Source organism: Phalaenopsis equestris, unplaced genomic scaffold, assembly GCF_001263595.1.
Source record: "Phalaenopsis equestris unplaced genomic scaffold, ASM126359v1 Scaffold000372, whole genome shotgun sequence".
In the NCBI taxonomy this organism is placed as follows: Eukaryota; Viridiplantae; Streptophyta; class Magnoliopsida; order Asparagales; family Orchidaceae; genus Phalaenopsis; species Phalaenopsis equestris.
Window position 1 is genome coordinate 341546 of NW_018164814.1, and position 13348 is coordinate 354893.

Consider the following 13348-nt stretch of genomic DNA (forward strand, 5'->3'; position numbering starts at 1 on the left):
AAGGAGGGACTATATATATATATATATATATTAAGGTGCAGCGATTCCTTAGAAGTCAATTTGAATATTTTTCTCATAGTGAACCCAACAAAATCAACTCAATGATAAATTTAGCCATTCTTGAAGTTGGTTCATCGATTGCGACTATTAATAAAAAGTTGTAGCATAAACTCTTCAAATTGGATCAAAGTCGATTCTATAGATTTTATTGGGATCCAAAAGTATATTATTTAGTCTAGAAAACAAAAAAAATGATTTCAAATATCTTAAAAAAGGGAAATAATGTGCATGCCTACAGTTGAAGTCAGGCCTAAAGTGGGTTAGGCAGGCCACTTGGCTGGCTGGCTGTTGCCCATGGTGAATTGCTGATCGAGCAATGCATTAAATTTTTAATAAAAAAATAAAAAAAATGTGCTTATTAATAAATGAGCACATTTAGTCAAAAGCCAAAAAAAAAAAAAAAAAACTATTACAATTTTATTTTACAAATGTATAAATTTTTTTATTAATTTGTAATAATTTTTATAGCTCATAATATTATTTTTAAGTCTGAATATTCCCCTCTTACAAGTTTCAATATTTTCTACAAGAGTACATAATAGCCTTACAAAATAGAGTCATGAGCTTTCAATTTTCTCTGAAAACAGAGTGATCGTCTTTATTGAGAGCTCGAGTGCCACACAAAATTATGATTTGATCACAATAAACGTCGAACATCTAATCACCATGTAAGAAGAGTAGATATTTTGGATCTAATTTATGCTAAGGTAGAGGTAGACCTTAAAAATTTGGGCATATTGTATAAAAAAAATTATATTAATTTATTAGCATGAAGGGGTGATTTACATACAGGACACTCAAAACATTGCTATTTACAAATCAAGCGCCCTCTTTTAGCTATTTTTCAAATTCTCACTCAAATATCAATTGTCATGATAAAGTCCAATCCATATTTTTCATTTTGCTCCAATTCACAATGGTTTGATTGTGGCATGCGTACAAGAGGGTGCTTGATTTGTAAATACCTGTATGTAATTATCCCTAGAATTAAATAAAGGGGATAAAAGCTTGTTGTTTTCCGTTGTTGTCTTTATTTGAAGGAATTTAAATTAAAAATGAGTGGACTTCTCACTCCCTTGAAAAGATAATGAAGAAAATTTAGAAATCTATTTTTTTTTTCTTCCGAGGCTATTATACTAGCATCCAAACACTTCTAATATGCCTAATAATTTGAGTATCGTCTCCTCTTAAGACCAACTAGCCAGAGGAGATTCGAACCCCCGACCTGAGGTGTCTTATACTCTGGATGTCAACCTGTTACTTATTTGACATTTTAATTTTATTGTTTTAAAGTAAATTTAAATTTTTATCTATGTATTTTTTTCTCAATAATTTGGATTGATTTTTTTGTTGAATAATTATGCAAGTCTTTTTCAAATATTTTCACCATCAAATATTGTCATTTAATTTTTTTCTAAAAAAATCTTTTAAATGTGAAACAATACTACTAAAAAATAAATGTCAAAATAAAAATATTATTTTCTACAAATAATAAACAAATTAGCACAAATAAAATTTCCCTTCTTTTTAACTACCCCCACCAAACCTTCAATTGAGCTGCATTGGCGCTTTCTTCTTATTCTTCATTCACGTCGTTCATATGCGACGAAATCTGTCTTTCTCTGTGAAGAATGTGAAGAAGACGACGACACATAGAGCTTCCGTCGATTAGCTTCTCTATTAAGAAGCCCAATGGCGATGAGACTCGCTGTTCTCTAGGTTACGGGATCCTGGCGATCTATTGTGTTTCGGAGGCCGAGATCAGTCCCTCGCTCACGGCTAGTTGTGTGTCTGATTTCTGCGCTCCATTGAATCATTGGAGCTCCGCCTTTCTTAAGAGACTTCCATTTCCTGATTCGGGATTATTGAAGGTGCTTGGATTTGAATTTGATTGAAGTGCGTATGATTGTCGTTTTTCTTGGGAGCTTAAGACTAGATCTTTGACAATTTGAGCAGATTTGTATCTTTTGATCTCGATCTTTCCAAAGTTCTCATAGAAGCGAAGTATCTGGGGGCATAGTATTCTTTTGATGATCTGAAGTAAATCTGGGTCATTTCTTGTAATTTCGAGCTTTTGATTTACTTATAAGGAGAAAATTGAGGCGCCAGTTTTTATTAATTGATATCTCAATGGTTGTTGATTGCCGGAGCTTGATCGAATTCTGCAGGGATTTTGAGCAGCAGGCTGGTCAAAATGCCATGACTTCATCGGAGCAACGGTGCAGCTCCAGCCCGTTTCAAAAGACGAGGGGCAAATCCTTGAACCCTTTATCCCATCCCTTCTGCGAGCACTCTCCCTTTGCTGCCATCGATATTGTGATACTACTTCTGGCGCTTGGAGCGCTAGGGTTTCTCTCGGTTCCCTACTTCGAGTTAATCTTTCATGAAGCCTGCGAGCTGCTTCCTCTAACCTTCGAGCTGGTCGTGGAAGTCATTTATGAAACACCTGTAGCATATGCTGTCGGTCTGGTTGTGACATCGGCCGCACTGATTGCAGCATGGGAGATTATTGATTTTAAATCCAGAAAATGTGGGAATCCTGCCTGCAAAGGTCTGCGGAAATCAGTTGAGTTTGATATCCAGTTGGAGTCTGAAGAGTGTGTTAAGTTTTCCCCTCACGCGCTTAAGGAGACAGCATGCACGCTAGAATTAGGGCAGGATCATAAGGAACTGGAAGCTGAGCTGAGGAAGATGGCTCCTCCTAATGGCCGTACTGTGCTGATCTTTCGTTCACCTTGTGGGTGCCCCGCCGGCAGAATGGAGGTTTGGGGGCCTAAAAAAGTCCGCAGAATCAAGAAGTAGTTATATTTTGGCCCTGTTACTTGCAATCCAGTCTTCAATAGCGCCCAAATCTATACTGCGCCACAATATATTGTATTTTCTCTTACCTTTATACTATTTGTAAGCCACTTGGAATAACTGGGGATCATGGCTAAATTGGGGCATTTACACAGATAGCACACAATTCTTAAGCATTTACTTATCTCAGGTTCAAATTTTCATATTTTCACACAACACTCAAATTTTTAACATTACAAAAAAAATAGCACTATTACCACTTTTTAAAAGGCAAATACATCTTTTCATGCACAGGCTTGAAGCACCAAAGTGCTATTTATGTAGAGATGGAAGTTTAGATGTGAGGTATGCAAATACGTAAGAACTGTGTGCTACATATGTAAATTTCCCTAAATTTTAACTCCTTGGTAGCAATAAATGCCATATTCTGTAAACTTTTAGTCAATTGTTTTAAAATGCACTTTTTATGACAATCTCATATCATCGGGTGTCTCAACATATTCATATATGCTTGATTTGTTATATGTAGTTGTTTATATTTCTAGGTCAAGCTGGTTTGTGCCCATTTGTTACTTCCAAATAACTAATTAATGCATTGATGTGCCTTATGGTTGTAGAATGCTTCATTTTCCAGGTCGTGGATTGTGTTCTTACTTCTACGATCTTTAAACAACCACTTAATTTTCTCTTTATTTCTCTGTATGCTGTTCTGTTCCTCTTTTCTTGTCTCTCTCTATGTCTTGTTCTATATTTGAATTTTTATTTATTTATTTTGTTTGCAAGAACTAGGAACCTATTTTAGTCAGACCTTATCATATGTCTATATGTCTGGCTATTGTCGTATCTGTCTTTTATTTATTTCTTCATCTTTATATTTTCAATTATTCATTTTTTGGGCCCTTACTACGCCTAAACCTCTTGAACTTTTTTTTTGAAGACTTACTGTTTATTAAGTACATGGAGAGCCCATTTCAATTCCCTCTGAATTATACTTCATAGTTGACCTTCCTTATATTTGGCAGTTTAATTCAATTAGGGGCATTCTACCAAACTTTGTATTTTGTATTTCACTTATCTTTAGGCTGCCTGTTGCTTTTTTAGCCAATTTCATTTAGTTAATGTTGAATGTAGTAGGATTTCTAAATAATAAATGAAAGGAGCTTCGGATTCATCTATTAAATAAGAAAATATGACATGAAAAAAAGGAGTTCCATGGATTCATATGCTTAACATGGAAATGGGAGTACCATGGATTGGTTCCCTCCTCCCATTGGCCATAGGAAGTTTTGATTTTTAAAATTTTTTTATTTAGTATTTTCCAATTTTCTTTTAGCCAATTTTTTGTTTAAAAAATCCTCAAGGGATGAACAAAAGTTTTTTAGCCACTTCTTTTTAAATGTATTAGAGCAAGTTAAGGTCTTCTTCTTAAACTTTATTTTTTCTCTTTCATTCTTTTCTTTTTCAAACTTTCCTTCTATAAGTTTCAATCATCATGAATGATGAAAACTAAACTGAAGGAGAATTTTCAGGGTTATAAATCTTTTTTCTTTTGAACAGAAGAAATTACTTGGAAGTCCTTTATGGAAGAAATGAAAAAAAATATTATTTTGTTATTTCTTTTTCATATTTAGAAGACCCAAAGTTTGCATTTTAAGATGAAACAAATTTCATGATCATGTCATGGTTATGAGTACTATGATGCTTGAAATTATTAAATAATATATTTTCCTAACAGTTGCAAAAGATATCTGGGAAGCTGTCGAATAGATTTTCTCAGAAGTTAAAGTTGCTACTCTTATTTATGAAATCAAGGTGAGGCTATTGACATCCAAGCCAAATACCTACTTTTTATTAAATATTTCAATGCAATGAAGGTCGATTGGCTATAAACAAATTATTACTAAAATTTCAAGATGAAGTGTGATGATGATGTTATAATTTTCAAATAATTTGTGGAAAAAGAAATGATGTTTGAGTTTCTTGCATGACTCGATGATAAATTCTCTCAAGTTCATATGTAAATCTTGATCATTTCCTAAATGCGATCTTTCCACTCATTTGAATTGAAGAAAGAGGATGGTAATCCTTGACACTCTTTACTTAAAATATCAATTACCACATAACCTTAAGGAAAGGTAATGGCTGCCATTGGATCTTACCAAAAAAAAAAGGGACAAAAGCCTTTTCCTTAAAGAAACATGTGGTGCAAGTACTATAAGAAGGAGGGACTATTTATTGCTTCCCAAAAAGAAGGATAAAAGGGTGCTTGTTGCCACTTAATCTTTTATCATGTTTGATTTTTTGTATATGTATTTAATATTTAACTTTAATTTAGTTTGAATTAAAATGCAACCCAATGTTTTAGAAACAATGATTGAATCAATGGTATTCATTTTAACATATGACGAATTACATTTTAGTCAAGATTGCCTTTCTTCTCTCCATCTCTCTAATTTAGGTTCCATTTATGGATATTGTTGAGAATTGGACCTTATTTAGGGTCCTATTGGTAAAAAAAGAATATTGAAGAAATCTAGGGATTTATTTATAAAAACATTTTAATACCATATTTAAGCCCCATGTTATGAATGTACAAAATAAATTTCCAACAATTCTTTCTTTATGTTATAAGAACCCTAAACCCGCAGTGGTGCTGCTTGATCGTCGGAATCGGCGTGCATTGTTGGTGCTGCTCAATTAACGGAATCGGCATGCAGAGGCCCGAAACTCCGGTTTTCCTCTTCCTTCCGCTTCTTCATTGCGAAATAGTCACAATTAGAGCTAACTTGGACGACAACAAAAAGATTGCAGCGTGCGATACAGTCATGATTAGAGCTAACTGAGAAGGAAAGTATGAGATTGTGATAGACGCTCACAAGACGGGCGCAATTGCAATGACACAAGAAGTAGAAAAGCTCTCGAGTGTGCCCATAGGACCTAACTGATGATGCCTTCCACTACTGGATTGCGACAAAATGGTTTGAGTGGCTCGGTGCAGGGCAGGGTGAAGCATGTGTGAAACTAGAGCAGTGGAGAGAGAACTTTGGTTCTACATGCGTCAGAGGATGATGAAGGCTGGAGAATAGTTAGATTGAGGATGCCAGGAGGCGGAGATAATGCAGGAGGTAATGTTTTGGAGCTTTTGGGAAAGATAGATAATGAAATTCTAAAGGTCTTGGTCGTGCTCATACAGAGAGCTGGCGTCTCAATTGGAGTTGCTATCTCAGCACGTGCTCCAACACAGGAGAAGCTAGATCTCCCTTTTGTGGATTTGAAACTTGATGGACCAACCACATATATGAATTGGTCATGTTGGATCGGGGATGTTATAGTAGGGAAGAGATTAAAGAGATAACTGACGGAGATCGAGCCAAAGAGTGACAGTGTTGAGAGGATGAGTAGAGGGCCACACGTCTTGCTTTACAACTAACTACTCAATTAGATGGCTCCATTGATTGCCTCATTAGTATATGGCATTCAAATGGTAAGCAAAATCCGGGTGCAGCTGAAGATCTATTTTGGAGTTGATAACCATATGAGGGTGTTCCAGATTCAACATGAAATAGAGATAGTGGTTCAAGGTGATAGATCGATTCAGGAGTACTCCAAAGAGTGACAGTGCTGATACTGCATGTTTGTAGGGGACAACTTGGTCTATTGGAAGAGCAAGAAACAATTTGTAGTAGCGAGGTCAACAACAAAGGCAGAGTATAGGACCATGATCTTAGGAGTTGCTTAGTTGATGTGGTTGAGAGCCTTGTTGGTCAAGCTCAAGGTGGACCAAGGAACTCAAATGAAGTTTTGGTGCGACAACAAGTCAATAATCAGCATTGCCAACAACCCGGTGCAACACGATAGAACCAACCAAACATGAGAGGTTGATAGATTTTTCATCAAGGAAAAGCTGGATAACGGGCTATTGGAGCCAAGACATGTAGCCATAGGGGAGCAAGTGGTTGGCTGCCTCACTAAAGGGCTGTGTTAATTAGATTTATCTAGGTTATGCGATAAGATGGACTTATTGGATATCTTTTGCCTATCTTAAAGGGGAGTGTTGAGAATTGGACCCTATCAAGGGTCCTATTAGTAAAAGAAAATGTTGAAGAAGTCTAGAGATTTATTTGTAAAAACATTGTAATATCCTATTTAAGCCCATGTTATGAATGTACAAAGCAGTTTCGAACAATTCTTTCTTTAGATATTTTTCTCTTTTCTCTCCAACGGAAATCTCTTATGGTTGATTGTTATTCCTCTATATGATGTTCTCTCCTATACAACTTATGCATTTGAGTGCTACATATGACTGCTCTTTATTTCTCTTACTCTGAAAGCTCAAAATTCGGATAACTATTCCTACTGAAGTACAGGTCTTGAGACTCTCTCTCCCTCCCATGAAAACTCCTAATTTTGATCCCCTTTTACTTGTGAAAGGAAGAAATCTGCTGATTTCAAAGAAAGAATAAAATAATTCAATAAATAAACTATTAACTAAGGGCCATCAATAAATTCAAATTAAATCAAATCTCTTCTACATCAGCTACATCTACGAAGATGTACAAGGTGCTCTTTGAGTGTGTTTCCATGAAGGAGGTGCTCATGAAACATAGTGATTTCTTCTCTTGTTTCCCAGGCAAATCCAATTAAGATGTCATATTTTTGGAAAGCAAAGCAAATGAAAAGATCCAATTGATGCCTAAATTATCTAACAAGAGAAGGCGGCTGATAGAATTAATGTTAATAAACATCAAAATTTTAAGAATAACATAATTAACAAAACAAACAACAGTTTATGTACTTCATTGAAATTTTTATTACATTCTGTTTAAATAAAATGACCCAAACAACCCTTGATAAAAAATACATCCTAGCGCATGAAGCCCCCAACCAAAACAGCCCTTGTACCTTGGTCATAATTTTAAACAAATTCTTTCATTGCTTGAGGCGTTTCGTAATCTCCATTTATTAACTTTCTTGGTAAAGGCGATGGATAGGAATCCAACATGCATGCTGTATCTTTTGATATCATGCTAGACATTGCAGTACTACTGAGAAGCTGAAAGTGATTTAGGGGTTGTTGGGATTTTTGCAAAAGGAGTGCACTTTATTTATTTTGTAGAAGTTTCAGAATTTGGCAATGTGATTTGATGAACTTAAAATGCAATGTAAAATTATAATGCATTTGAAATTCATGATCTAGTTTAATTTTAATATACTTGAAATTTGTTGAATTTGGGTGAATTATAAATATACCACTCCATGAAAATGTCATCGTTGACGCCTACAGCTCATTGTCCAATCAATCACTGCTCACTCGCTAGCCACCAGCCACCACCATCCGCAATCATCACCATCAATTTTTTCAACCCACCATTAATTTAAATTAATCAATTTAGTGTTGCTGCACTGCAATTTTGAGAATCACATAATTAACAAAACAAACAACAATTTATGTACTTCATTGAAATTTACTTTACATTGCATTTAAATAAAATGACCCAAACAACCCCTGATAAAAAATATATCCTAGTGCATGAAGACCCCCCGCCAAAACAACCCTTGTACCCCGGTCATAATTTTTAACAAATTCTTTCATTGCTTGAGGCGTTTCATAATTTCCATTTATTGAATTTTCTTGGTAAAGGCTATAAATAGATATTCAACATACATGCTAAACAATGCAGTACTACTAAAAAACGGAAAGTGATTTAGGGGTAGTTTTAAATTGTTGCAAAAGGATAGGAATCCAACATGCATGTTGTATCATTTGATATCATGCTAAACACCGCGGTACTGTTGAGAAGCTGAAAGTGATTCAGGAGTTGTTTGGATTGTTGCTGAAGGAGTGCACTACATTAATTTTGTAGAACTTTTAGAATTTCGCTATTTGATTGGATGAATTTCAAATGCAATGTAAAGTTATAATGCATTTGAAATTCATGATCTAGTTTAAATTTAACGTACTTGGAATTTGTTGGATTTGGGCAAATTATAAATATAACATTCCATGAAAATGTTGCATGCCGCCGTCGTTGACGTCCGCAGATCATCGTCCAATCAATCACCGCTCGCTCGCCGGCCGCCACCATCCGCAGTCATCGCCATCGTTGTTCGTCACCCTCCATTATTGGCAACAACTCCTATGCAACAATGATTGCTTGTCGCCAACTGCCGATCGTAGCCTACCTTCTGCTTGCCTTCGCTAATCATCACTATTGCGTCTTCTCACCCTGTCTACTTCCGCCGCCCATAGCTGCCCTTGATAAAAAATACATCCTAGTGCATGAAGTCCCCCAGCCAAAACAGCCCTTGTACCTTGTTCATAATTTTTAACAAATTCTTTCATTGCTTGAGGCGTTTCATAATCTCAATTTATTGAATTTTCTTGGTAAAGGCGATGGATAGGAATCCAACATGCATGTTGTATCATTTGATATAATGCTAGATACTAAAGTGCTACCGAGAAGCTGAAAGTGGTTTAGGGGTTTTCGGATTGTCGCAAAAGGCGTGCACGACATTTATTTTGTAGAAGTTTTAAAATTTGGCTACGTGATTGGATGAATTTCAAATGTAATGTAAAATTATAATGTGTTTGAAATTCATGCTCTAGTTCAATTTTAACATATTTGGAATTTGTTGGATTTAGGTGAATTATAAATATACCATTCCATGAAAATGTTGCATGCCGCCATCATTGTGCCCGCAGCTCATTGTTCAATCAATCACCGCTCGATCGCTCGCTGTCGGCCACCACCATCCGCAGTCATCGCCATTGGTTTTCGCTACCCTCTATTGTCTGCAACAACCCCTCTGCAGCCAATGATTGCTTGCCGCCAGCTGTCGATCGTAGCCTGCCTTCTGCCTGTCGTAGCTAACCATCACTACTGCCTTTCGCCACCCTGTCCACTTCCACCCACCACTTTCGCGCGCCCACTACTGGTCGTTAGTCACATATTTTACATTTATTTTTGTTTTTCTTCAAACCAAACAAAAAAATGTGAAGTCCTTAATTTATTTTACATTGACCAAATAACTTCAAAGTATTCCAAATACAATACATTCCCTTTACACTGCATTCCTTTTTCACAACTTACCTTTTTCAGTAAAAATATTGATAAAGCCTTTTAATACTGTCGTTGTCGGTCTCAAGCTCAAATGTGAAAAGTGGAGGGTTGCGTTAAATAGTCGACAGCCAGCGTAAAACTTGTCAAAAAAATCATGACATGAATCCTTTTGGTCATTGTGTAACTGCTAGGGCTTCCTCTGGAAGCGACGCGCTGTATAGCCTGAATACAGTGAAAAATGTGCAAGGGCCGCTACACCGGCGCCCGGGTGTAGTGTTAAATAAGCAAGGGTTCCCACATTACAGGTAGGCAAAGAAGTTAGTCCATGAAACTAATAAAACTAATATTAGGATAGGATCTTGGAATATAGGTACTCTCAATGGTAAATTAATAAAATTAGTTGATATTATGATTCATAGGAAAGTTAATATCTTATGTATTCAGGAAACTAAGTGGGTTGGAGAAAAGGTTAAGGAGATTGATAATTTAGGTTTTAAACTTTGATATTCTGGTAAGAGTCGCACTAGAAAATGTGTAGGTGTAATTATAGATAAGAGTTTGAAATATAATGTTGTAAAAATTAATAAAGTTGGAGAGAAAATTATAGCTCTTAAGATTATCATTGATACTAAGATTTTTAATATTATAAGTGCTTATGCTCCTCAAGTAGGTTTAGATACAGGTCTAAAGATAAATTTTGGAATGACTTAGAAAACTTAATACAAATGATACCTCAAAGAATTTTTATTGGAGGAGATTTAAATGGACATGTCGGTAGAGTGGTAGAAGTCTTAAAAAATACGCATGGTGGCTACGGTTTTGGAGTAACTTATGAAGAAGGTAAAGCTATTTTAAATTTTGCTTTAGCGTATGATTTTGTTATTCTTAATACTTTATTCAAGAAAAAAGATGAGCATCTTATTACTTATAAGAGTGGGTCTAATAAAACACAAATTGATTATTTTCTTATGAGAAGAATAAATCGTCGCGATTGTAAAGATTGTAAGATCATTCCAAGTGAAAATTTAAGTACCCAACATCGTTTATTAGTTCTAGATTTTAAGATTAAGAGTTGTAAAATAAAGAATATTAGGACTCATCATCGTAGAATTAGATGGAGAAACTTAAAAGACACAAATAAGATTATTTTTATGAGTAAAATTCAATATTTCAAAATTTGAGATATTCATGAAGAAACAAATGTTATGTGGGATAAAGTAACAAACATTATTAAACAGGTAGCAAAAGATGTGTTTGGAGAATAAAAAAAAAATTATAAATAAAAATAATTAGTGGTGGAATAATAATATGCAAGAAAAGATAAATGCAAGAAAAGATAAAAAAGAAAAGATAAAATATAAGAAGTTATGTTATAAAAATTGGTTTAAACTTAAAAGTTTAGCGAACTGAGAAAAATATCAAACAGTCCTCAGGGAGTCTAAAAGAACAATCTGTGTCGCTAAAAATTCTGTTTTTAATGATCTTTATAATAGATTTTATACTAAGGAGTGTGAAAAATATATGAATAAACTAACCAAACAAAGAGAAAAAAAATAAAGATTTAACTCAAGTAAAGTGTATTAAAGATGAAAATCAAAAAATACTTTTCTTAGAAAAAGATATTCAACATAGGTGGGTGAGTTACTTTGATAAACTTTTTAATGAAGTTTCTGAAAATACGATCGACCTTAGTGATCTAAATATCGTGAATAATAATAAAACGTTTTATTTTTAACGCCGCATTAGTAAAAAAGAAGTTGAGGAGGCTTTAAAGAAAATCAAGGGTAGAAAGTGTATTTTGGTGAGTGTGAAAATATTTTGGAGATTTGGGAGTTTCTTGGCTTACTAAACTCTTTAATATTATTTTAAAAACTAAAAAGATGCCTGAGGAGTGGAGGAAGAGTATTTTGGTCCCCATTTTTAAGAATAAAGGGGATGCACAAGAGTGTGCAAATTATAGAGGAATTAAGTTGATGTGTCATACTTTAAAATTATGGGAGAGGGTAATTGAACATAGGTTAAGATGCATCACGAAAATTTCTCATAATCAATTTGGATTTATGCCTGGCAGGTCTACTATGGAAGCTATACATTTATTGAGAGGTTTGATGGAGAAGTTCAGAGATAATAAGGAGAATCTACATTTGATTTTTATTGATTTAGAAAAAGCTTACGATAAGGTTCCAAGAGATATCCTTTGGAGAGTTCTTGAGAAGAAAGGTGTTGATATGACTTATATTCAAGTCATTAAAGATATGTATACTAGAGTTGTTACTTGTGTTCAAACTGAAGGAGGATTGACCAAATATTTTCCTATTTCTGTTGGATTACATCAGGGATCGGCTTTAAGCCCATATATTTTTGCTTTAGTTATCGATGGTATTACTGGACATCTACAAGAGGATGTGCTTTGGTGTATGCTTTTTGCTGATGATATCCTTCTCGTGGATAAAACGAGACAAAAAGCCCAGAAAAAACTTGAATTATGGAGGTCTACATTGGAGTCTAAAGACCTTCATTTAAGTAGAACTAAAACTAAATACATGGAATGTAATTTTAGTAATAATAGCTCTACTGACAGAAGTGTGACTTTGGGTGATCAAATTATTAAAAGGTGTGAACGATTTAGATATCTTGGGTCCGTTGTCCAAAGCGATGGTGATATAGATGGGGATGTTAATAGTAGAATTCAAGTTGGTTGGTTGAAGTGGAGGAATGCTTAGGGCCTTTTGTGTGATAGAAAAGTACCGCTAAGACTGAAAGGAAAATTTAATAAGACGGTGGTGAGACCTGCAATGCTATATGTTGTAATTTGACCTATTTCCGTCCTCTTTTGTGGTTCCAAGTGTGTGGTATCGACTTCTAGCATTTAGAAGGGTGAAACCAATATGAGGAAACCCAAAAGGGATCCCTATAGGACCTTCCTGAGCCTTAGGGTGGCCTTCTGCACAATTCGCACTCCCGCGCGCACAAACTTTGCCAATTCGGAGAGTCGACACTTCCTATCGCCACGATTCACTTCGTTTGCACTGTTACTTGTCGAATGTTCGAATTAACCTTTTGAAATGATCGATCGCGGGTCGAAATTTTGTGAAATTTGAATTCTGACGCGTTTTTGACCCGATTGTGGACGACGTCGTCCGAGCGACCCCGGATGACAAAACGGACTGCGCCGGTGAGTCCAAAACATCAATTTTGCCTAGGGAGGACACTCATTTTGTTACGTCGCCGCGCGCGAATAAATCGGATATAATTTAATGTATATATATATATTAATATTTATATATATATGTATATATATATATATATATATATATATATTAATGTATATTAAAACCTTTTTGCCCCTTTCCTCTTTAAGCCCTAACTCCCCTAACGCACGCACCCGAGCTCTGTCTCCTTTCCCTCTTCCGTTCGCGTGCCTAGCC

At 35.2% G+C, this 13348-nt stretch overlaps 1 protein-coding gene across 2 annotated transcripts; it reads left to right on the forward strand.

Moving 5' to 3' along the window:
- Positions 1-1600: 1600 nt before the first annotated feature.
- Positions 1601-3063, forward strand: LOC110026478 (uncharacterized protein At5g19025-like). 2 transcript variants are annotated; one of them, XM_020727429.1, is made up of 2 exons: positions 1601-1931; positions 2017-3063. In XM_020727429.1, the coding sequence occupies exon 2, from the start codon at positions 2191-2193 to the stop codon at positions 2860-2862; it is 672 nt and encodes a 223-aa protein (XP_020583088.1). In that variant the 5' UTR covers positions 1601-1931; positions 2017-2190; the 3' UTR covers positions 2863-3063. The 2 variants fall into 2 exon arrangements, with proteins under 2 accessions (XP_020583088.1, XP_020583089.1); XM_020727430.1 differs by having other exon boundaries at positions 2229-3063.
- The last annotated feature ends 10285 nt before the right edge of the window (positions 3064-13348 follow it).

Excerpts from the sequence above, each read along its gene's own strand:
- LOC110026478 (XM_020727429.1), top strand. The coding sequence starts at position 2,191 with ATGGTTGTTGATTGCCGGAGCTTGATCGAATTCTGCAGGGATTTTGAG.